The following is a 24,049-nucleotide window of genomic DNA, read 5'->3' on the forward strand; positions in this document are numbered from 1 at the left end:
CAGTTCACCCTGTCGGCGTCTGTGATCCCCATGTACGCAAAGATGGACTCCAAAGAGCGAATCCACCCCTCAGCCACCAAAGGATCGGTGGTACCAGAAAACTCCTTGGTTCCCTTCTTCTGGAACCGCTCTGCTACGTCCTCCTCATGGGACATCCTCGGACATGAAGCCTGCTGCTCTAGCAGAGCAGTAATCCCCGCCATCAAGGTCGCATTGGCCTGCTCCAATGCTGCTAGTGGGTTCTGCGGAGGTGGAGGTGTAGGTGTAGGTGGAGATCCCCCACGTCTGTTCATCGGTCTGGGAGGCATTCTGCACCACCACATATTTCTTTACGTAAATCGCCATGCATAACTAAGTTGTTTAAAATTAATGCTAACTTAAATTCTAAAAATTAAATCATGCTATAAACACTTAAAACTTACAGACCGGTAGCGTGGATTTCTGAGCTCGCATAGCAGTAATGACCCCTCCAAGGACCGTGCGTTGATACCAACTGAAACGACCCTAACTCTATAATTAATAAATAAATATGCGGAAATTTTTTTTTTATATATACTTACTAAATAAAATATGCACATATATGCCCATACATATATGCACAGAATAAAAAGATAAATAAATAAATAACTTAAATAAATGACTAAAATAAATAACTTAAATAAAAATTGCATTCTTTAAATAAAATAAATATCTGAGTCAAACATTTAATTAAAAATGTTGCATAAATAAAATGATTAAAGTTTGCATGCACTGACAATATTCAATAAAATATTCAAAACTCACAACCACTGAAAAATAATATAAAATATGTAACGTGCTGACATAATCAAAAACATGCAATGTGACTCAGACATCTATCACGGTCACGGGGTCACTGCATGTCCGCTCATAGGTCCTCGCCGCCGGTAGGAACTACATCCTCCTCTACGAACTCACCTGCACCATACCAGTGTAGTGAGCCTAGAGGCCCAACATGCTAACATAACAAGGGTTTGAAAATAATTTAAAACAATTAAATATTAATACATAACATATACATGAATGAGCATTCTTAAAAATATCATAACATAACATAACTTAAAATAACATAATACATAAACATTGTTGAGCAATTAATTTTCTAACATCGCATGGTTGTATCCGTAGTGTAACCTTAAATCCTACATTAAATACTGATCAGCGTGGAAACCAACGTACGTGGCGGTGACGAATCACCTCTTAAATTGGCAGTAAACTGCCCTTCAATAGTTCACATATGGGGACGAATCCCCCTTAAATTTTCACACTACTTCAACTTCCAACATAAAATATTTTCTTTTGCTCAACCTTAAACATTTAATTATGCATAAAATTATTTCATGAATGCATGTACTTAAATAAAAATGTGTGTACTTCATATATATTTAATTTAATTTCTTACTATCATATAAATATTAAAATAACTTCAATGCATAAAATAATTAAATATATATTCAGGACACATGCAAATTTCTCATGGATTGTACTGGACTGCTGGTCCTAACACTCAAGCCCAATTTCTTAAATCTGGCCCATTAACACTGAGACTGGCCCATTAACATACTTAAGCCCAATAAAATTGTTCTAAGCCCAAATAAATTTATTAAAGCCCATTAAAACATTCTAGGCCCAATAACAACTTAACCTGGCCCAATGGGCCCAAAAGCCCAAAGACTGGCCCAATAACTTTCATGGGCTCAAAAGCCCATAAAATTAATGGACTAACTTAATTAAAATTTTAAAAGCCCAAATAAAATTATTTGGGAGTCCAAATAATTTTATTTCTAATTAATTGGCCCAAAAACCAATTAATTCCTAAAATACTATAAAATTAAAAAGACTCGAGCCCGGCCCACAAAACCCGGACCCGGACCAACCTAACCCGACCCACTAACCTACTGACCCGACCCAGGCCTCAACCACCCGACCCGGCTCCTTTCTAACCCTAAAACCCGAAACCCAATTCCCCCCCTCACCCGTGCAGCCGCAGCCGCGGGCAGCAGCCCTTCTAGGGCTGCTGCCGCCCTGCTCCGGCCGCCCTGGCCGGAGCCCCGCCGCCCAGACGTAGCCCACGTCTGGGCGGTTCGAACCTAGCCACCGAACCACTCCCATGCAGCCAAGGACATCGAGCCGCAGCCTCCTTCCCTGCAACCCTAAACCTGCGCACAGCCTCCCTCAGCCGATGCAGCTACTGCCCAGCCCTCCCTTGGCTCGATCCACCTGACCAAGACCGACTCTAGGGACCCTAAGGCACCCTATAACCCTTGGACCAGCAACTAGAACCACCATGGCTAAAAGAAACGTGAATATGACCAATAACAACCCAATAATCAAGCACATACATCATCACCAATTCGTTTTCTGAAATTTTAATTGGAAAACTCGACTGCCAACACACACACACATAATATCTGATACAGTACGAAAATCATAGAAAAAAAAACATGCCTTGCACCGAAAAACGAAGAGAAAACGAGCGTGAGACGATTCCGGAACGACGGGACGATGACGACAAGCTTGGGAGCTTCAAGAAAACGTCTATGGTGCCTTAAGCTTTCTGGCCGAGGAAGATGATGAAGATGGTGGGGTGAGGCGGCTGAGTGAAGTAATCGGTTGAGGTTGGGTAGGTTTAGGGTAAATTTTTGATTAATTAGTATATAGGGAAAATAAGATATAATTAAAGGTTTTCAAATATAAAAATATACAATTTAAAATTTCCTAATAAAAGTAAATAATCTGATAAGTTATTTAAAATCCCGAAATTAAAATTAAGGGAATTTTAAAGATGCTAAAAAATCAATATTTTGGCTTATTTTGAATAAAATGGACTCCTAAAATTATATAAAATTAAATACTAAAAATTTTGAGGTAATAAAACTCAAAATAATATTTTAGGGCTTTAAAAAGGCTCATGAAATTAATTGGCTAGAAAGTTGTCATCTCGTCCGTCCACGGTCCCGTCTACGCGATAAAATAATTAAAATACTAAAAATCATAAAAATAATTAATTATGGGTTAAATGCTTAAAAATAAATTAAATCATGCACAAATAATTCACATAATTATTTAACCCATAAATCTAAAATTTAAATAATTAAATATCCTAATTATGCATGCGGATTTACGTATTTAAAATACCGGGTGTTACACTCACTTTCTCAAAAGAAAAGTTAAAGCATATTTTCGTTCGTTGAAGTTCGTGATATTTGCAGTGCTGCTATATCACGATCGAAAGTCGTTGTATCTTAGAGACGATTGCTGCTAACTTTTAGCACTTGGAACGGGCAATTTCGTCTTGCAGATAGAGAGTTTCTCTCGCCTCGACTGTGTTGATCATTTTCATTGCTGTTGATTGCTTTCGACATTGAAGTTTTCAGAATTCAGAATACAACTTACTAACACGATGCGCAGCGAAAAAATATGAAAACATATGATTAAACGACGACAAAAATCAATTTTTTATAGATCGAACAAATGATCTAGTTTAATTATAAAAACTTCACAAGTTCTCTTATACCTAAACATGCAAAATACTATAATAAATTTAATGATTAAAAATCTATTATGGAATAGGAGTCGTTACCAAAATTCTTTTGATATTCACTACTCGTATTGAATCGGATCTTCTGGAATTCCTTCACTTCCACGGTCTTCCTCACCAATCATCGAATCAATCAACGGACAATAGTGTGGGCTAACTCTATTAATTTTTCTCACAAAATTTATATAATTTTTCACAAAAATTCTAATCCGACGAAAGAGTATGAGACGTGCATACGTGTGTTTCTGGAAATTTTTTGGTAAGTTCGACCCTACCAGTCAAGGTAGTGCCTGAATCCACTTATTGGCTGCCATGTTTAATTTTTTTTTTGTTTAAAAAAAATTCCGAATTTCTTGGTTGTAGGCCTCTTAACCCAACTATGGTTTGACCGGGTGATTCTATGCTACACCAGGTAAAACACTCCCTAATTTTTTTGAGATGTTCACGCGAACATTATTCTAAATGACAAAAAATATCATGCTAAATGACAAAAAAAGCACAGGTGGGGTCTACATGATTTTTTTTCAGCAAGATGTTTGCGCGAACATCTTAATAAAAAACACAAAAGGAGTGTATCTCACCCGGTGTAGCATAGAATCACCCGGTTTGACCAAAGATAAAAGAATTCAAAGTTCTCATCTGTCTCACAATTTCCATATCCACCCGTTCTCTCATCACAGTAATTCCACCCATTTCCGACAGACGCCCCTCGCCGACAAGTGACATAGCTCCGCTGCTGTCGTTCGATATTCTCTATTTTTAACGGGGCCTCCTCCACGCCCCTCGCCGACAAGTGAAAGAAAAACACCTCACTTTTTTGTGCGGTTATTTTTTTTTGCTCTGGCCGTCAGTTTTCATAGCTATTGTAGATCTAAACCTTAAGATTTAAATTTCTCCTCATGGTCGCGGAGATTTTTGAGCAGCGGCGAGCCATGGTTCACGGTACTGGCTCAAAATATTTCTTCTAAAATCTCAAATCCCCAAGATCTCTCCTTGTTAGATGGTTCTATTTTTAGTTGCGTTGAATCAAATATTTTTAGAGGTTGATATGCAGCTCTCGACAGCATTAAGATGGTTGCTGAGAAGTTATTTTATAGCATAAAGATGGTTGCTGAAAAGTTGCCTTGGCATCTAGTATATTCAAAATTTTGTTAATGAAAAGCTGATAATTGATTCTTAGAAGCTCTCCAAACACTACCTTATGGTTTAAAAGATTGCAAGATAGATTTTCGAGTGATTGTATTCCAAATGAACCAGAATGTTTACCTTTTGCTTGTGTAAATGTTTGATAAAAACACTAGCTATAACTTTGGTTCTTTCTGAAAGTGTGAATATTTCATTTATTTTTATTTTAATGGACTTTTATGTGAGTGACTAGTAATGAATTCGATGTACGTATTTGATGAAGAAATTTTTTCCTTTTTTTTTTTTTTTGCTTGTAAAAGATCAATCCAAGAATATGACGATCAAATTTATAATGGTGTAAATATTAATTTGATATTTGTGCTTCCTGTGCTACTAAAAGAAGAAGCAAAAGCATATGTGCCTTTTCACTAGAATAATTAAAAATGTATATATCAATTGTTTAACTGAGTCAAATTAGTTTTTATGCAACATTCAAAAAAGCATATGCATGCGCCTTTTCACTAGAATAATTAAAAATGTATATATCAATTGTTTAACTGAGTCAAATTAGTTCTTATGCAACATTCAAATTATGGATTGAAACCTTAGTTAATTTATTTATATTTTTAAAAAAGAATAATGAAAGAGTAATTATAATCAAATTTCCACAACAGTAAGCTAAAAAAAAAAAAACAATGTAATCATCACATTCAATGAAACAAAAAATGAAAAATTGTACCAATAACAGTGGTTTAATTTAAGTCTCAAGAAGCAAATTAAACAAGGTAGAAGACTTTATACAAGTCAAAAGATAGAAATATCCACCAACAGTCTTGAAAAATCTTCAAAAAATGCACAAGATGATGGTTCCATTGAGAACATCAAGCAAGTTAAAACATTGCTCCTGCTCTACCATTTCCTCCGTCAAAACCTGCTAATAGATGCATCAAAATCATAATTTTCTAAGCCAAATTTCAAAATCATTTCAATTCATCATTTTTCAAATAGCACCAATATGAATACCTGACAGCTACCATAGCATGTTATCAACAATTCATGTTTCTTCAATTATCATGATCATGTCCCTAAACAATATAAATATTTAATGAAGTTGTAAATAATTTTAATTTTTTTTGACAAAAATTCTTACTTGTGAAGAATGAGAACATTAATTTTTGTTTTTTAAATGCAGTTTGGAGGACCTCATTCATCACAATTTTGGGGGTCCTCCAAGGTCCTCCAATTAGAGGACCCCCAAAATTGTGATGAATGAGGTCCTCCAAACTGCATTTAAAAAACAAAAATTAATATAAGGTATAAATATTTGATTGGGCCCTAATTCATTATCTTACATATTGAAAATTAAAAAATAATTAGTTACCATTTGATTTGAATAATGAATAAAATGATGATTGTACCCAAATAGAGATGAAAATTGAGGCGAAGCATATGAATATTGTGATAGAACAGAATTTGAGTGTTGCTGTGGTGGTATATGGCTCATTTCCCTTGTTTCGGCGGCATCTTGTGAACTTTGTCCTTTCTTTTTGCACCTAGCAAGTTCAAAAAAAATTACTTAGTTGTAAACTAACTATATAACGAGTTTATGAATAAAATCTAGAACAAACGAACAAACGAAATTTACTTGGAATTTTAGATTTTCCCTTTTCCTTTCCTTTTTTGCTCTTGTTATCCCAATGTCGTGTGATATTTGCATTTGTAATTCCTTTTGCTTTAGCAGTAAGTGGGTTACGTATGCAAACTCCATCACTTTGAATATCATCACACGGTGTCTCATCATCTACACTCAACTTCGAGACAAGTTCGGATATTTCATCTTTTGCATTTTCAACCAACATACATAATATTTTTCTCGCATCCTCATGCGGTTTACTCAATTGAGTTAGATCATATATCGATCTCATTACTTGGTTGACAAAAACCATCTCAGATACACGACCACCGCTACCACCACTACCGCTTTCACGAAAACCAGAGTTAACTCTATTTCTTACATTCTTCATCCATCTCTTCAAAATATAAGAGTCGGGTAAAACAGTGATATCCATACAGTTAAACACCATCAAAGCATGTTTACAAAAAATCCCCACAGTCTCAAACTCATGACAACTGCACTTTATTTCATGATTTTGTTTGTTGAATACCACGTGCCTAACCCTTGAGTTTTCATCATGAGATTTTACTTTGATCTCTATCACATTCCAATCATTGCCAAAACAAGATGGTTGTTCAACATATTTGCAATTTAAAGAATTAACCAATTCAATTTCAAATAACTGCATGAATCAACAATGGATGCTTTTTCAAAATTTGTGCAGGTTTACCATGACGACAACGAGTATCGTCAGCCTTCTCCTTTACCCGCCAATTATCTTGAATCTTTGCATAATTGATCACAAATTCATACAAAGAACTCTTCTTATCACCTGCTTTTTTTCAAAACCATATTGGTGACCTTACTCCTCGAAGTAGCTAAAAGTCCTGCACTAAACCTTCCATTACTGAAAGCAGTGGCCCATTTTTTCCTAAGTCTGTACATCCCATTCAACCATTTATGACCATCCAAATTATATTTATCAACCATATATTTCCAGGTGGCTTCAAATTCATCTTCAGACTCACAATAAGTCATGCATTTATGCCACAGATTTTTAAAAGCTGAATCACCATTTAAACTCCCAAAATGTGAGGGTGAATTCTGATTTATATGCCACTGACATAACCGATGATGTGAATGTGGAAAAACTGTTTCAATGGCATTCATCATGGATTGACATTGGTCTGAAAAGATAGTTTGAGGTTGTTTTTCATTCATAGAATCAAGAAATGTTCTAAACAACCATTCAAAAGAACTTTCGGTTTCATCTGACATAAAAGCCAAGCCAAACAACACATTCCGCATATGGTGATATATACCAACAAATGGAGTACATATCAAATTATACTTATTTGTTCTATATGTCGTATCAATTGACAGCACATCACAAAAATATTCATAATCAACCGCACATTTATAGTCTCGAAAGAAAAAGTTCATCACCTTATCGTTATCATCCAATTGCACATTCCAATAAAAATAATTCTCCTTATTCGCCTTATTTATAAAATATTGAATAAGTGCAGTGGCATCTCCATTCTCAACTTTAGTATGTTTTTTCAATCGACTCAAATGGTCATATGCATCCTTTCTAATAAAACCTAAATTTTCTGGCCCACAAGCTTCATCTTCCATATAAGAAACAACACTAGAGATAGATATTCCAGCATTTACCATAGCTTCCAGAGTAGACTTTTTTGCATGAGATATATTACGTGCCGATCTTAACAAGTGATTTTGATCAGGTGCAAACATCTCATGGTTATGCTCCATAAAAATCTACTCACCTGCCATTCACCATCTTTCTCCCTTGTAATCTTCAGTTTGGCTTTACAGTTAGTTCTAGTGATCGGCTTTTGATAAACTGGAATCCTTTTACTAGAACATTTTCATATTTCAAACCTTCACATGAACAATTAAATTCCTTTGATCACCCTTTCTCACACTGAATCCTTTGGCATGTGTGTATTGACAATATAATAAATAAGCATCTTCAACACTTTTCACAATTGTACCCTCTAGTATCTTACTCTCCAAAACATCAATAATAGATATTTCAGTTTGTACCTCAACTGGTATAGATAAACCAGGAACTCCACATTGCACTTTTGAAATCCGATCAATTTCAGCTTCTTGATCGTAGTCTCCATCCAGTTCTTCAAGTGACAGTGAAAAGTTATCTTCCATTTTCAATCAAGAAACCAATCGATTTTCTGAAATCATACAAACATTTAAAGCATGAGAAAAAATTGAATTAAATTTTTCTTTTCAAATATGAAATTAAACATTTCAATCACATAATTCAAGCTGTTTTTTTTTAAAAAAAAAATACAACAAACGCTCAATTTCTAGATAAATTATTCTTGATTTTATTTATCCTAATTCGTGTCTATCGATCCAAACAAATTAAATTCATATTGTCCATATGAATCTAAAAATACAATTAAAATGTTTCAAGTACTAGAATGTTTTCACATATATTTCATGCATGAACATTTGGAGAATATTTTCAAATATGTGAAGGGAATGACAACCCAACCGAATGGAGATGTGTATGTCGATGGATAATGTTATAATTTCAATAAATTAAAGAATTATTATTTCAATATCAACGAACATTACGTAAGATTCAGAATAAACCTGTAGACAAATATATAGCTAAAAGCGTGAAATTTTTGAATGGAAAACACTGCACTGAAGTTAACAATAATATAATTTCTGAACATTTCAGTAATAAATATTATTTTATTCATTCATCACATAACCACAACAAACAGGAAGCCCAGTCCAGCCCCCATTCTTTGTCCATATATTAATATATATGTGTATATTTTTAAGGTCCAATATAATGTATTTTTTTTTTTCTTTTTGGGCTCTTTCAAAAATTTTTATTTTAGGCTTTTTCAATGTTTGATATAGACTAATAATATTTTTTTGTTTTGGGTTCTATCAAACATATTTTTTCTATTTTGGGTTATTTTAACTTTGATTTGGACTAACTCAATTTTGCAAATGAAGTTTGAGAAATTTCAATTATATTATCCTAATAATAAATTATATTATAAATATAATTAATTAAAAAAATTAGACAAATATCATCCGTATATTAGATTTAAAATGGAAAATGCTTTATTTTTTTAAAAAAAAATTGTGTAATGATATAATATAATATTCTCTATTAAGTTTAGAGGACCTAATATAATAAAAGTTAGATTTTTATATCATTATTATGATTATGATATTGATATTTAATAAAATTAAACACTTATGAAAAACTAAATGATATATAAATTTAGAGAGTTAATTAGATTATATAAACATATATATATATAAACAGATTAGAATATTCAATGTCTATAATTTTTTTGTACCTAAAATTGAGCCCCTCGAAGAAAAATCCTAGTTAGGTATCTGACAACAAAATTGTTCAAATAACTTGAAATTCATTGAGGCTGTGCTTGGGTGGGTGGATTTGGGCTCATTTGGATTTCAAATCCACAGCCCAAATCCGCAGCGTTTGTTTGGCTACATACATGGATTTTGATTTCAAATCTGTTTGATTTGGGTACTGATTTATAACCTAAAAAATTAAAAATTAGTGGATTTGAATCCTTTCTTTTTCCCGTTCATTTGAAATATTCTCCCCTTTCTCTCTTATTTCTCTTCTTCACGGCGGCGCCTCACAACTCACCGTTTCTTCACGGCGGCGCCTCTCGCCTCAGATCCAAGCATGGAAGGGGATTTAGGCATTGGTTGTAGGCTTAGTGGGATTTGAAGGAGAAAAGGAGTTAGATGGTGAAATCGGAAACGATGGAAAGTTACATGTCACTGTGAGGAAATCGAATGCGTCGCGGCGTTCGCTCGGGAATGGCTCATTCACTGGAGTGACTCCGAGGCCTTAGAATCTGACTGGAGCTGAGATTTATAGCCTGAGTTCTTTGAGAAATCCGACTCCGTGGGCTTCCAATTTTAATCACTCTGATTTCTACTCCATGATGGGATTCGGCGGGCGCCTGTCGAATTTTGGGAACTCGGATATGGGGAGATTGTCGAACTATAACATGGGTGATATGTACTCTATTCAGTCCTCCAGGGGCCCGACTCCGCTGCCGTCCAATTTCGAAGAAAACTGTGCTCCGGGAGGTCTAGTTAGTTCCCCGAGATTCGGACACTGTCCGGGGAAGAGTATTCCTGGTTCTTATCCTGCTCCTAACCCGGAGATTTCCTCCGCCGTGCCTAAAATGGGGAAAACCCATCAGTCCCAGCTGCAGCAACAGGGGAAAAAATGGGGATCCACGTGATAGCAGAGAGGTGAGACCACCTTTCATTTTTTTAGTCTTGTGGTTTCTTGGTGATTCAATTGAAATGCATTTGCGTCTGAATCTTGTTTTCTGAAATATTTGTTCCGAATCTTTAGCTTGTTTTTCTATGCTGGATTACTGATCGATTCACTAAGAAATATTCAAATACTGCACATAATTGCATATACATTCATGAACATGGCTGACCATTACTGTGGAGTGTAATTTTCTATTGAAATGTTCTAGGATCGAGTAATACAGAGTGTACGAGTTATTAAAGACCTGATTTTTTCTTTGGACTAATTCAGCAAATAGCTGCTATTAACATACCAATTAATGTTGTTAGTTAATCTTTTTTTTATGGTTAAAAAAATTTGACCTCACAATCGTCAATACTTTTGCGCAACACATTTCTTGGGAATCTGATTTGTCGTTCTTGTACTTGAAAAGTTGAACTAGAATTTTCTTCCAAAAACAACAACACAAGTGGAACTAGAATTTATCATTGTCGCTGAGTACATGAAGCAAAACTTTGTTGGCCTATATAATGCTATACTTCAGTAGTAGCCCAGTAGGATTGTCTCACATTTAATGAAAGGTCTGGTACCTAATTTTGTGGAGGGTTGAGTTAGAAGGTTAGAGTATAAAGTTTCTCAAGCCTTGCTAAAATAAATTTCTTGGCTTTATGTTTTCAGAAACCATGTAATGAAACTGGCAACCAGTTTCTTCACTTTAGTGTAGAAATTCTGCTAAAAAATGTCTATATCTACCGATTCATCTATAATGAATCTAGTTTGGAGTATGTTTTGGCGCAGTTAATCTTTAGCACTTGTGCATGTGAGTGCATTTGCACAAGGTTTGGTGACTTGAACATTATGATGTAGGTCAAGTTGCAGTTCTTGGTGAAGCTGCTGTTCCATCACAAGAGATGAGCTAATAATGAAGTAATACCTTGGTGGTGCAGGAGTAGTGTCAATTGTCGTTTTTTCTTTGGCAACTACTTGCTTGTGTAGTTTCTGGCTACTTATGATTTCTCTATAGTTGTTTTTTATTATGTTGAATTCGTAAGTTTGATCATAATGTGATCGAGCCATGCTAGTAGCTATGATTCTTTGTGTTTTGGGACTTTTTTTGGATCATAGTAACTATGATTCTTTGATAGAAATATACGTCTCGTGATGTTTTAAGGAGTCGTTCCAAGATTTCAGTTTGTGAACATATTATTGGTTTATATTTTGTTATAATGCAGAAATATTTCTTTCATAACTAGCAAGATGAAAAGGGGAATATCAAATATTAATGGGTTTGACGACTTCCCTATGGAAACTCAACCATCTATTCGTGTCAGTGGTACATCGAGAGCAGAAAATTCTAGAGGTAATTTCTTGAATGGCATGCAGCTGACTTTTCATGGAATGTCTCGAAACTTTTCCAGAATCTTTGTTACTTCCAAATTTATTCTGTCATATGTCTTGCATATGTGATTTCTCCATTAATCTTGGAGTAGGAAAAAACGAGATTCCAATAGTTGCGATTTTAAATCATAAAACTCAAAAGTGCATTAATATCCCCAATTGACAATGGGAAGAATTTGTGTAGCAATCTGTGTTCAAATAATAACAGAAACAGAGTATCAAGAGTGCTAAATACACTTTGTAAAGAATGTCATGAAAGGTACTGGGAAACATGTACAGAAATGCGATTTGTAAACAATGCCATGAAAACTACATGTATGAAGAATATCGAGCTCGTCGAAGAATTTAGTAGTAGGAATTTTCTCTTGTTTTCTTTCCTAAAAACCATTGTTTGAAATTTGTATTATGAAGGTATTTTGTATATTTTTTTATTGTTCCAACATATTTTATCAATATTTTTTTGATTAATATATGTTACTAAATTTTGATTTTATTGTAGAGTTATTGCACGAAAATATTTTTTTTATGTTACTTGAAAAATAAATGAATTTTAAAAATTATAATAAGTTATATATTTGTTTTTTTAGAAAAGCATAAATATTTTGTTTAAAGTTTATTTATGTAAATTTAGTCTTTAATCCAATTAAACTAAATAAAATTTAAATTTATATTATTTTAAATTGAGCATGGTTATTTTGTAATAATAATACTAATTTTAATTTCAAAATATATAAAGAATAATATATTAAACTTTTCTATTATTTGAAATTATTAATTTTTTAGGCAAGCAACTAATCAATGGATTTAAAATTTCAATTTGAAATTCTATGTTATCCCAAGCAAGAGATTTAATAAAACAAGGATTCAAATCAATGGATTTTCAAATCCATTTATTTGAAATATATTCTCAAATCCAAATGCATCCATCCAAGCACAACCTGAAAGTATTTGACTTTAGTCATTAACATTTGATATAGACAGAAGCTCGAATGTTGAATGGACAAACCAGATGTTGGTTCCAGGTGCGGCATTACGAGATAGAAACTATAGAAATTGAAGAATAAATAGACACCAAGATTTACGTGGAAAACCCCCAAAAGTATTAGGGTAAAAACCACGGGCAAGACCAAAAGATTTCACTATAATATTTTGGAGAATTACAATCTCTCTCTGTGTTTCCAAAGAGACACACTCTTAATACAGGAGAAAACCTATCACACAAATATTATAGAAATACACTCAAAATACTTGAATGCTTTACTGAAGAAATGAACTCGAAGATGGGATGAATTTAAAAGCCGAGGGAAGAGCTCTATTTATAGAGCTCATTCCTTGATCTGAACTTACAAAAGCAAATTTAAATTTGCTTTTGCTGCCTTTGGATTTGCACGTGTCTTTTATTCAATTGGCTGCAAATCCATCACCTTGCCACTTGCTGCCACATTTGTCATCAACGTGTTCCATTAATTTTCCAAAGGCCATCTAAATGCCATATACCCCATTTTGACTTGTCAACCCGACATTTCTCCCACTTGGAGATTTGATTGAGAATCAAACACATCTCCACACATCCTTTCAATCTTGCCATTCCCACTGCTTACGTTCCTGCGAGGCCACTTGAGGATCTACACCACTCAAATTTCTCTGTGCTTACTGGCTTGGTCAGAAAATCAGTTATGTTATCCTTCGTATGGATCTTCAGCATGTCCACACTTCCTTCCTCTACTACTTCTCGTACAAAGTGAAATTGAACTCCAATGTGTTTCGTCCTGGAATGAAAGGCCGGATTCCTTGCAATGTGCAAGGCACTCTGACTGTCACAAAACAGAGGAATCTTTTCTTGTTTGTGTCCAAGCTCCTCCAATAACCTTTTAATCCATATTGTCTCCTTGCAAGCTTGAGTAGCTGCCATGTATTCTGCTTCCGTTGTAGATAATGCCACAACTGTTTGTAGTTTTGAAACCCAGCTGACTGCACCTCCTGCAACTGTAAACACATAACCAGTAGTAGATTTTCTTTTATCTGGATCACCTGCGTAATCTGAGTCCACATAGCCCCTGAGTGTAAAATCTGATCCTCCAAAACATAATGCAGCATCCGAGGTACCCTTAATGTATCTAAGGATCCTCTTAACCGTGCTCCAATGCTCTTGTCCAGGATTCGCCATATATCGACTAACTGCTTCCACTGCTTGTGCAATATCTGGTCTTGTACAAATCATGGCGAACATTAAACTTCCCACTGCTGATGCATACTGTACTCGAGACATCTCCATTTTCTCTGCTTCACTGCTAGGACACATCTCAGAAGATAACTTGAAGTTAATAGGAAGAGGGGTTGAAACTGGCTTACTATCTTGCATGTTGAAGCGTTGCAAGACTTTCTTCAAATAATTTTTCTGAGAAAGCCAAATCTTCCTGTTGCTTCTGTCTCGGTGAACTTGCATCTCTAGAATCTTGTTTGCTGGTCCCAAGTCCTTCATATCAAATTCCCTAGCCAACTGTGCCTTCAATTCTTGGACCCGATCTTTGTTGGGACCTGCTACCAACATGTCGTCCACGTACAACAACAAAATGATATAATCATCATCATCAGACCTCTTGAAATATGTACAAGGGTCTGCACTGAGTCTGTTGTACCCAAGGCTCATGATATAGGAATCAAATCTCTTGTACCAACACCTCGGCGCCTGTTTGAGACCGTACAGAGATTTGTTCAACCTGCAAACCAAGTTCTCTTTGCCTTTTTCTGCAAAACCTTCTGGCTGGAGCATATAAATTTCTTCTTCAAGATCGCCATGAAGAAATGCCGTTTTCACATCTAGCTGTTATAGATGTAGGTCAAACACCGCACACATTGCCAATACTACCCTGACTGTTGAAAGTCGAACCACAGGAGAAAATATCTCATTGAAGTCAATACCTTCTTTCTGAGCGTACCCTTTGACAACCAATCTTGCACGATACCGCTCCACTTGGTTATTGCCATCACGCTTGATCTTATAGACCCATCTGTTATCGATAGCTTTTCTCCCTCGTGGTAGTGTAACAAGATCCCAAGTTTTGTTTCTGTCCAATGCTTCCAATTCTTCCTGCATCGCTGTCATCCACAGGGATACATCCGAGCTTTGAGTAGCCTCATGGAAACTCGATGGCTCACCATCTTCTGTTAATAGACAATATGCAATGTTGCTTTCAGTGACATAATCTGAAAGACAACCTGGTGGTCTTCTCTCTCGAGTTGACTGCCTCACTTTGGAAACCTCTGACTCAACTAGTTCTTGTACCTCGTGCTCTGGTACTGCTTCACAAGAAACTTGATTTTCGTCTGTATTATTTTCCACCTGAATGATAGTAGTTTCTGAATTCTGTGTGCCTTTGTCTCCCTTCACTTTATCTTCCTCGAAGATAACATCTCTGCTGATGATAAGCTTGTGGACAGTAGGATCCCACAAGCGAAACCCCTTTACTCCATCAGCATAGCCCAAGAAGATACACTTTCTGGATTTGGAATCCAACTTCGATCTTTCTTGTTCATTGTACATAACGTACACCGGACTTCCAAATGTATGTAACCGAGAATAATCAACTGGCTTGCCAGTCCATACCTCCATCGGAGTCTTCAAATCAATCGCCACTGAAGGAGAACGATTGATGATGTAAGAAGCGGTTTTGACTGCTTCTGCCCAAAAAGACTTTGGTAGACCCGCAGTACTCAACATTGCCCTTGTTCTGTCAAACAAAGTTCTGTTCATCCGCTCCGCCACTCCATTTTGCTGAGGCGTATAAGCCGTCGTGAACTGTCTTTTGATTCCCTCATGCTGACAGAATGCATCAAATTCATCACTGGTATATTCTCCTCCATTGTCAGTCCTTAAACACTTGATTTTCTTATCAGAATCAAGTTCAACCCGCGCTTTGAAAACTTTGAAGACTTCGAAAACATCTGACTTCTTCTTGATTGGATACACCCAACATCTCCTAGAGAAATCATCAATAAACGAGACAAAGTATCTCGCTCCTCCTAGGGACACCACCGGTGCTTGCCAAACATCAGAATGAATCAGCTCCAATATGCCTTTGCTTTTGGCAGTAGACGTGCCAAACTTCAATATGTGTTGTTTACTGGTAACACAATGCTCACAAAAGGGTAGAGTCACTTTTGTAAGTCCCGGCAACAGCTTCCGTTCTGAGAAAATCTTCATTCCTCGTTCTGACATATGTCCAAGCTTTCTATGCCACAACAATGTTGATTCTTCCCCCGAACCAATTGATGCAACAGCTAGTTCCGCCTCTTTGTGTGTTTCCCCCAATAATACATACAGATTTGCATCAACCTTTTCCGCCTTCATAACCACAAGCGCGCCTTTCACAATCTTCATGATCCCTTTCTTGATACGGGTTTTGCACCCAATATCATCCAATTGCCCCAAAGACAAAAGATTCTTTGTTAGGCCCTTCACATGTCGTACCTCCTGTATGGTGCGAATAGTACCATCAAACATTTTGATTTTAATGGTACCGACCCCTGCGATTTCCAAGGCATGATCGTTTCCCATGAATACAGATCCTCCTGAGACTGGTTCATACTGGTCTAACCATTCTCTCCTTGACGTCATATGCCACATCGCTCCGGAATCCATAATCCATGCATCACAAAATTTGTATCTGCCTTCCGCAACAGTTGCTGCTTCACTAAATAATATTTCACCACCGCCTGAAGTACTGGCCACATTTCCTTGAGATCCCTTTTCGATGCTCTTCGTACACTCTCTCTTGAAGTGCCCTTTACCGCCACATTTAAAGCAGTAAATATTTTTCTTCTTACTTCTCGACTTGGATCTACCATATCTGTGGCTCCCACTGGAGTCACGCTCCGTCAATCTTCCTCTCGTCATCGGTAAAGCCTCTGCTTGCTTCGACGTTGCCAACCTATCTTCCTTGTTCCTTCGACGACTCTCTTCTCCAAGAACCGCAGTTAAGACATCGTCAAAATTTAAATTATCCGAAAGAACATTGTTGGTAACATTGATGATGAGCTGATCGTATGAATCTGGTAGACTTTGAAGTAGAAGCTCCGCACGTTCTTTTTCCTCTATTTTATGCCCCATAGACGTGAGCCGAGAAAATAGAGTATTCAGTGTATTGATATGGTCGGTCATTGATGATGATTCCGCCATCCGAAGAGTATAAAGCTTTTTCTTTAGGAAAATCTTGTTGTGTAGTGACTTGACCTCGTACAATTTTGTCAGAGTATCCCAAATAACTCTTGCGCTTTTTATTTCCGAGATACTTGACAAAACTTCATCCGCTATCGCCAAGTGCAAATTGGAAACAACATTGTGATTCATCTCATTCCACTTTTGATCGTCCGTGACATCCGCCGGTCTATCTCCAATAGCTGCCAAGCAACGCTCCTTTGTTAGAATTGCTTGCACCTTCAATTTCCACAGCAAAAAATTGCTCCCATTGAACTTTTCTATCTCGTATTTTGCCGTCATCTTGACTACAAGAATCCTGCCTTATAAAATTTTCAAAAAAATCTTTTCTGATGTGGAAGATCAGTCACAGCTGCAACCACAGAGCATACTCAGAATTTTAAGAAATTTTATGCCAAGGCTTTGATACCACTTGTTGGTCCCAGGTGCGGCATTACGAGATAGAAACTATAGAAATTGAAGAATAAATAGACACCAAGATTTACGTGGAAAACCCCCAAAAGTATTAGGGTAAAAACCACGGGCAAGACCAAAAGATTTCACTATAATATTTTGGAGAATTACAATCTTTCTCTGTGTTTCCAAAGAGACACACACTCTTAATACAGGAGAAAACCTATCACACAAATATTATAGAAATACACTCAAAATACTTGAATGCTTTACTGAAGAAATGAACTCGAAGATGGGATGAATTTAAAAGCCGAGGGAAGAGCTCTATTTATAGAGCTCATTCCTTGATCTGAACCTACAAAAGCAAATTTAAATTTGCTTTTGCTGCCTTTGGATTTGCACGTGTCTTTTATTCAATTGGCTGCAAATCCATCACCTTGCCACTTGCTGCCACATTTGTCATCAACGTGTTCCATTAATTTTCCAAAGGCCATCTAAATGCAATATACCCCATTTTGACTTGTCAACCCGACACCAGAAACACCCAACAATGAAGAATCTCGAATGTGTCGGCGATTGAACTACGACAGAAGGCGGAAGAAGAAGAAGAGGGAGGTTTTTTTCTTTCTATTGATAAACCCTTTCTTTACTGTGAAAATGGAGAATTTCAAATTGGCGTCGGCAAAATTAGAACGGCAATTTGAAATAGAGGGGAGATAATTTATTTTCTGTCAAATAAAAAATCCTTTCTTCACTAAAAATAATCGCTGGAAATCTCAAAAACAAAAAAAGGACTGGATTTTCGAACGGGCGGCGGCTGTTCGAAATAGTGGAGAGAATTTTTACCCTTTCTGTAACGTGAAAATTAACCGCTCGAAATCTCAAACCAAAAAAATTACTTCCCTAAAAAATGTCAACCATGGTTGGGTTTGAGTTTCTCACGTGTGTTTACACAGGTTCATTAAGGATTATTTTTAAAAAATAAAAACACAAATGAGTCAATAATTTGTATACACATGGCAGCCAATAAGTGGATTCAGGCACTACCTTGACTGGTAGGCTCCAACTTACCAATTTTTTTATAGATGTTTTTTTTTTCTTTGTAGAACACTATCTATATATAAAATAAAAAAAAACTTGACCGATCAAATCTTCCAAAATACTAAATATATATTAATTTAGAAAATCAAATCAAAACAAATCTAAACCATTTTGAGATTAACGTGAATTTTGAATTTCAAAATGTATTCAATTTTAAAAATCAAATATTCGTTCTCGAAAAAGTTGAAACAAAATTAACTCAAAAAAATTTTAATTTTAAATAATGGTCAAATATCTAATATTTGAGTCTATTATTGAAAAATCAAATTTTGTTTGAAATTCTGTAGAATCGGATAATCATATCCAATTCTAATATTGAAATTATTTGAAATTCAAATAATTATCAAACATCTCATAATTATCTAAAATAATTGTCACCTCTCTTTCCTAATAAAATTTTATTTGCAATCAAATTACAAATATCAAAAGTAATATCTTTAATAAATAATAATTAATCATATTAATTATTTAAGAGTATCCATCGTGATTTCGTAAAGATGGTTTGAGGACCATGGATCCATAATCTCAAGCTCCAATAAATTTAGACAAAATTTATTAAAGCTCTTTAATTAATTATCTAATTTATTATTTCCAAGGACCCGGAACTGCACTCTTGAGAAATATGAAACATACTTACTCAAATATTTGAATAGTCTATCGATATAATCATTACATGTTAATCAATCCTCCGTTCATGGTTCACAATTAGAGTTGGGTAAAATTACCGTTTTATCCCTCTGTTTGTATCTAAAACCTCAAGTAACATTGATCCACTAGTGAGCGTTCAAACTGTTCAGTGCTAGAACCAATACTCAAGAGAACCATTTTAGCATCCTTTGGAAGTTACAGATTCCGTGTCTGTAAATCATATTTCCAGCTGAATGTATTTATGAGTCTCCAAAAAGTAAGTATGAAGTCTATTACTAAAATAACTTTTAACGAACAAATCAAGAGACTCGTTAATACAAACAAAGAATCTATGATTACTCAAGATTTAGATTGATGTAGATAAGATCATCTTAATGATGTTGATTAAAGTTTTTATAACGGTACTTAAATAAAGACTCTTAAATCACATCTGGTCCTTGTCCTATATAATCAATTAATATAAAATGCCTCTACTTAGTGTCACCACACTGAAAGTTCGTGATAGGATCAAATGCGGTGTGTAGAGGGGGGGTGAATACACACTTTTAAAATATTTTGAACTACAAATAGCTCGGTTCTTGAAATATTGAGTACCGATAAATTATATCGAGTTTGGTTTTCAAACCAAGCAGAAAAAACACGAAATAATCCTTTGTAGAAACTAATTTATCATTTTGTAAATCATTTTAAAAGGATGCAAGTTGATAGATGAAAATAGTTTAGTTGAAGCATTTTATTAAACACTTCTAATGCAACATTTAGGTATTTTATCAAACACATAAAATGATTCAACAATGCAATCAAAACAGTAGCAATGAATAAATGCAAGAAATGAAGAGACAATGATTTGTTTATGGATTTCGGAGATTTCAACAAGTCCTACGTCACCCCTTCTTCCACCTCAAAAGGATCCACTAGAAGACTTTGATTTATACAACCCATTTGTACAAACCCAATCCGATTTAGGACTTACCCACTGCCTAAACAAGAACTCCTAGCCACTCAATTGATTGTAGGCCACAACCTCACAATCCTCCTAATGTTTAACGTCTCTTATGCCAAGACTACAAATACATTAATCTTAACGTCTTTGTGTAAAGACTCTCACTCAACTAATCTTTGAAATATATCTCTCTTATGTGCGTGAGTGAGATCTCTTCAATTGATATAGAAAGATTTCGGACAAGGAAGTGTTCTAGAAACTGGGTTTGGTGTGAAGAACTTCGCAGTGAACTCTCATCTTTCTTCTTGTTCTTCACACTTTGGGATTTGCTCTCAATCTAGCTGATTTATTCAAGTAGGCTCCCCATGATGTTAATCTTTCTTCCAAGACTTGTGTTTGAACTCCAAGATGTTGTATTTATAGGCTCCAAGAGTGATATAGCCTTTAGACAGAGAAATAGAGCCGTTAAAATACTTTTGTACTGTTCCTAGAACTAAACTGAACTTGGAGTACTGTAGTAGTTTCGGCACTATAGCAGTTGAGCAAAATTCGGTTTGGTAGTTGAGAAAACCTCAGTTTGGTAGTAGTTGAGCGCACCTTCAGTTTAGTAGATAGACTGGTCTTGGAAAGCTTCAGTTTGGGTTAGTAATTAAACTACTCTTGGAAAACTTCAGTTTAGGAGCGAGATTGATTGAATAGCTTGGATATCAACTGATCAAATAGCTCCGCATGATCCGTTTATATCTGGTCAAAGTGATGAATACAAAAGTTGTAGACCTTTATCTCAAATTTCCAAAGCCACCAGAATCAATTAATTCGGAGTTCATATGCAAAAGTTATGCTTGATATACCAAAGCTGCTCAAAATTGATTTAGCACAAAATCAGTCGAGTTCATGAGTGGTTTAGTGATGTATCTCTTGATTCGTTGATTTCTGGGCAAAGTGATAAACATAAAAGTTGTAGCCCTTTTTTTTATCTTTCCATGGAATCAATAATCACTCAACTTGGATTTCATATGAGAGAATTATGCTTGATATACTAGACTGTGGCATAAATTCACTTTCGAACTAGTAACTTCAACGCTGTTTAGCATCTTCTTAAGATCTGATTCAGTCTTCGAGTTGTGAATATGATTTGTAGATCATTGTCTTATATTTCCAAATCATGGTGAATCGTTCCATTCAAATAATATAGTTGCAAGATATGGCCAATATACCGGAACTGCTCGAGGTAAACTGTTTCTGTTTTTCTGCTAAACTGATGCAATTCAGTTTTGTATTGCGACGTCTGTTTGACCAAGATAACATCCGTTTTTGCTCATGACTTGAAATATAAAATGTTAAAAATTGAGTTTTCTTTGTAGTCGCTTTGGTGGATAATTATTTTCCTCTCTGATCTATGAGATATCATCGAAATAGTATAGCTCGCCAGAGATTCAGTTTTGCTAACTTTGAGTTTTGGCTTCCAACTTGAGTTATCAACTTCACACTTAGAGTAAATATGTTTGAAACACAATAACAAGTTTTGTTATCTTCAAAATCAGGATTGCTTGTGTTCCAAAACCCAACAGTTCAAATAAAACTTTCACATTCAAAATATCAGTATACCGCATTAATAATTACCAATTAAAGATCTATACTTTAATCAATCTTGGACATTTTAAATATATTATTTATGATTTTAATCCTCATGTATATAACCATTTTATATACTAAAATCATAGTAATTATAATATATTATGGATTTTATATAGATATCCATTTTTAAGCTAAATAGAATAAAACAATCAAACGATAAATAAATAATTTTTTATTTAAAATTAGCAATTCTTAACAAAATCTGTTTTATGAGCACATTTCCAATAGTTACGTTTGAGTTAAGTGGAGTTACTTCAGTTTGGCCCGCTAAGTGGCTCAAAGTTTCACAGCTTACCACAACCTATGCCATGCTTAGCCGAGTTGGGAATTAAGTATAATTGGTTTCCAATTATACTAGGGTTCCTTCATCAGGCTTGGACTTCCTTCATCAGGCTTGGACTTTTAATATAATAGGGTCTATGATTTTGGAACTCCTATCTCGGGTATGGGTTTAATGGGTTCGGATCGGACCAGATCCTAATATTTTTAGAGACATCAAATATATAAGAAAATTTCAACGATTTTACAGTTGATTATTCCCAAGACTCCAGCAAGATATATGTAATTAAAAAATTAATTAGACAGATGTGGAATTGGTTAAACTTGCGTTGTATGATTACTAAGATTTTTTAAATTAAATTTTAAAATGGGTACGTAATATTATATGTTCATTTTAATTGTAATCGTTGCGCTTTTTTCCCTGAATTTTTTATGTATGTAATTTGCAACGTGGATCAAGTCGGGCAAGGAATATATCTCAGAAAATTGATTCGTGATATCATCTCATATAAATTTTTGTTTTGTTTTAAACATGAAACGTGTAAAAATTATCATAAAATTTTATATATAGAAGGTTCTTTAGAAAAAATATATATATAAACAATGGAAGAAAAAGGTTACTAAGAAATGCATATCATCGAGGGACCAAGCTCGGAGAAAAGATAAAGAGTACGTTGTTACACTCCAGCAAGTAAGTAGAAACAAATTAATATAAACTGGTAGAGCATACTTTCCTGATAGATGTCCCATTCTCATTCAACGATGTGACTTGTGAGTCCAAGCAAACTAATTTGACCAACAAAGAGATTCAGACAAATATTAGACAAGAATATTCAACAACAACCGCAGACAAGGGAAAAAGTCGATGCATCACACAGGACGTGGCTGGCTTTCATTGGCCAATATCATGTGGATACCACATATATAATTGATGTAAGGAAAGAAAAGAGCCAGCCAACCCATTCAAACATATCAAATCATTCAAGTAAAAGTCATTTTATAATAATGTTTTAAATTTAAATAAAGAGATGTGAGTCCGATATGATTTGAACCAAGCCATAACTAGAATTTTAATTTTCTCGTGTAATTTTTTTGGTGTGGAATTGCTTAAAATTTGAGATATTTGAGCCCTAACTATTTTTATTAGTTGTTAATTTATGTATATAATGATTTATCTTGCAATAAAATTAACACCCGTGAAATATAATTTTCTGCACTTTAATTTTGACCCCGGAAAAGCAATTTGCCTTTACTTTAGATATTGAAGTTCATTCATATTCCTATAGTTTTGAGATGTTTGATATATTCAAGTTCATGAACTCAAGTACGCTACATTTTGTTTTAAAATCAATCATTATTATAAGAAATAAAACTTCATATTATAAACATACGTGTGTGTTACATATTATGACATATAATTAAATCAAGAAAGTGACAGCAGATCATATATATGGTACACTATGACAAAATTAAATGGTGAAAATGATGATACAAATTAAAAGCATTGTTGAATGTGAATCGAAATCTTTATAACAATTTGAGATAGAGTCGAAATCCGGGCAAGATTACTAATTTGTCGTATTGAAACCAAAATACCGAATTTTCAGGATACCGTATCGAAATTTTTTCGATATACAGATATTTTTTCAGTATACAGAATTTTATTTCGGTATTTATACGGTATCAATATGAATTTTTTCTAAATCAAAATTTCGAAATTTCAGTATCGATACCGGTATATATGAATTTTTTTCATACCAATATTTTTGTTACAGTATACAGAAAACTCACCCCTAATTGTGGATTCCGGC

The 24,049-nt window shown here is 34.8% G+C and overlaps 1 protein-coding gene across 1 annotated transcript; it reads right to left on the reverse strand.

The window, feature by feature from the left end:
- Positions 1–7,127: 7,127 nt before the first annotated feature.
- Positions 7,128–8,489, reverse strand: LOC140879204 (protein FAR1-RELATED SEQUENCE 5-like). The gene is made up of 3 exons (XM_073282876.1): positions 8,205–8,489; positions 8,090–8,155; positions 7,128–7,994 (listed from the first exon to the last, which is right to left on the reverse strand). Exons 1-3 carry the CDS (start codon positions 8,487–8,489, stop codon positions 7,128–7,130), a joined length of 1,218 nt encoding a protein of 405 aa, XP_073138977.1.
- Positions 8,490–24,049: the final 15,560 nt, after the last annotated feature.

Source organism: Henckelia pumila, chromosome 2 (genome assembly GCF_033568475.1).
Source record: "Henckelia pumila isolate YLH828 chromosome 2, ASM3356847v2, whole genome shotgun sequence".
Classification (NCBI taxonomy): domain Eukaryota; kingdom Viridiplantae; phylum Streptophyta; class Magnoliopsida; order Lamiales; family Gesneriaceae; genus Henckelia; species Henckelia pumila.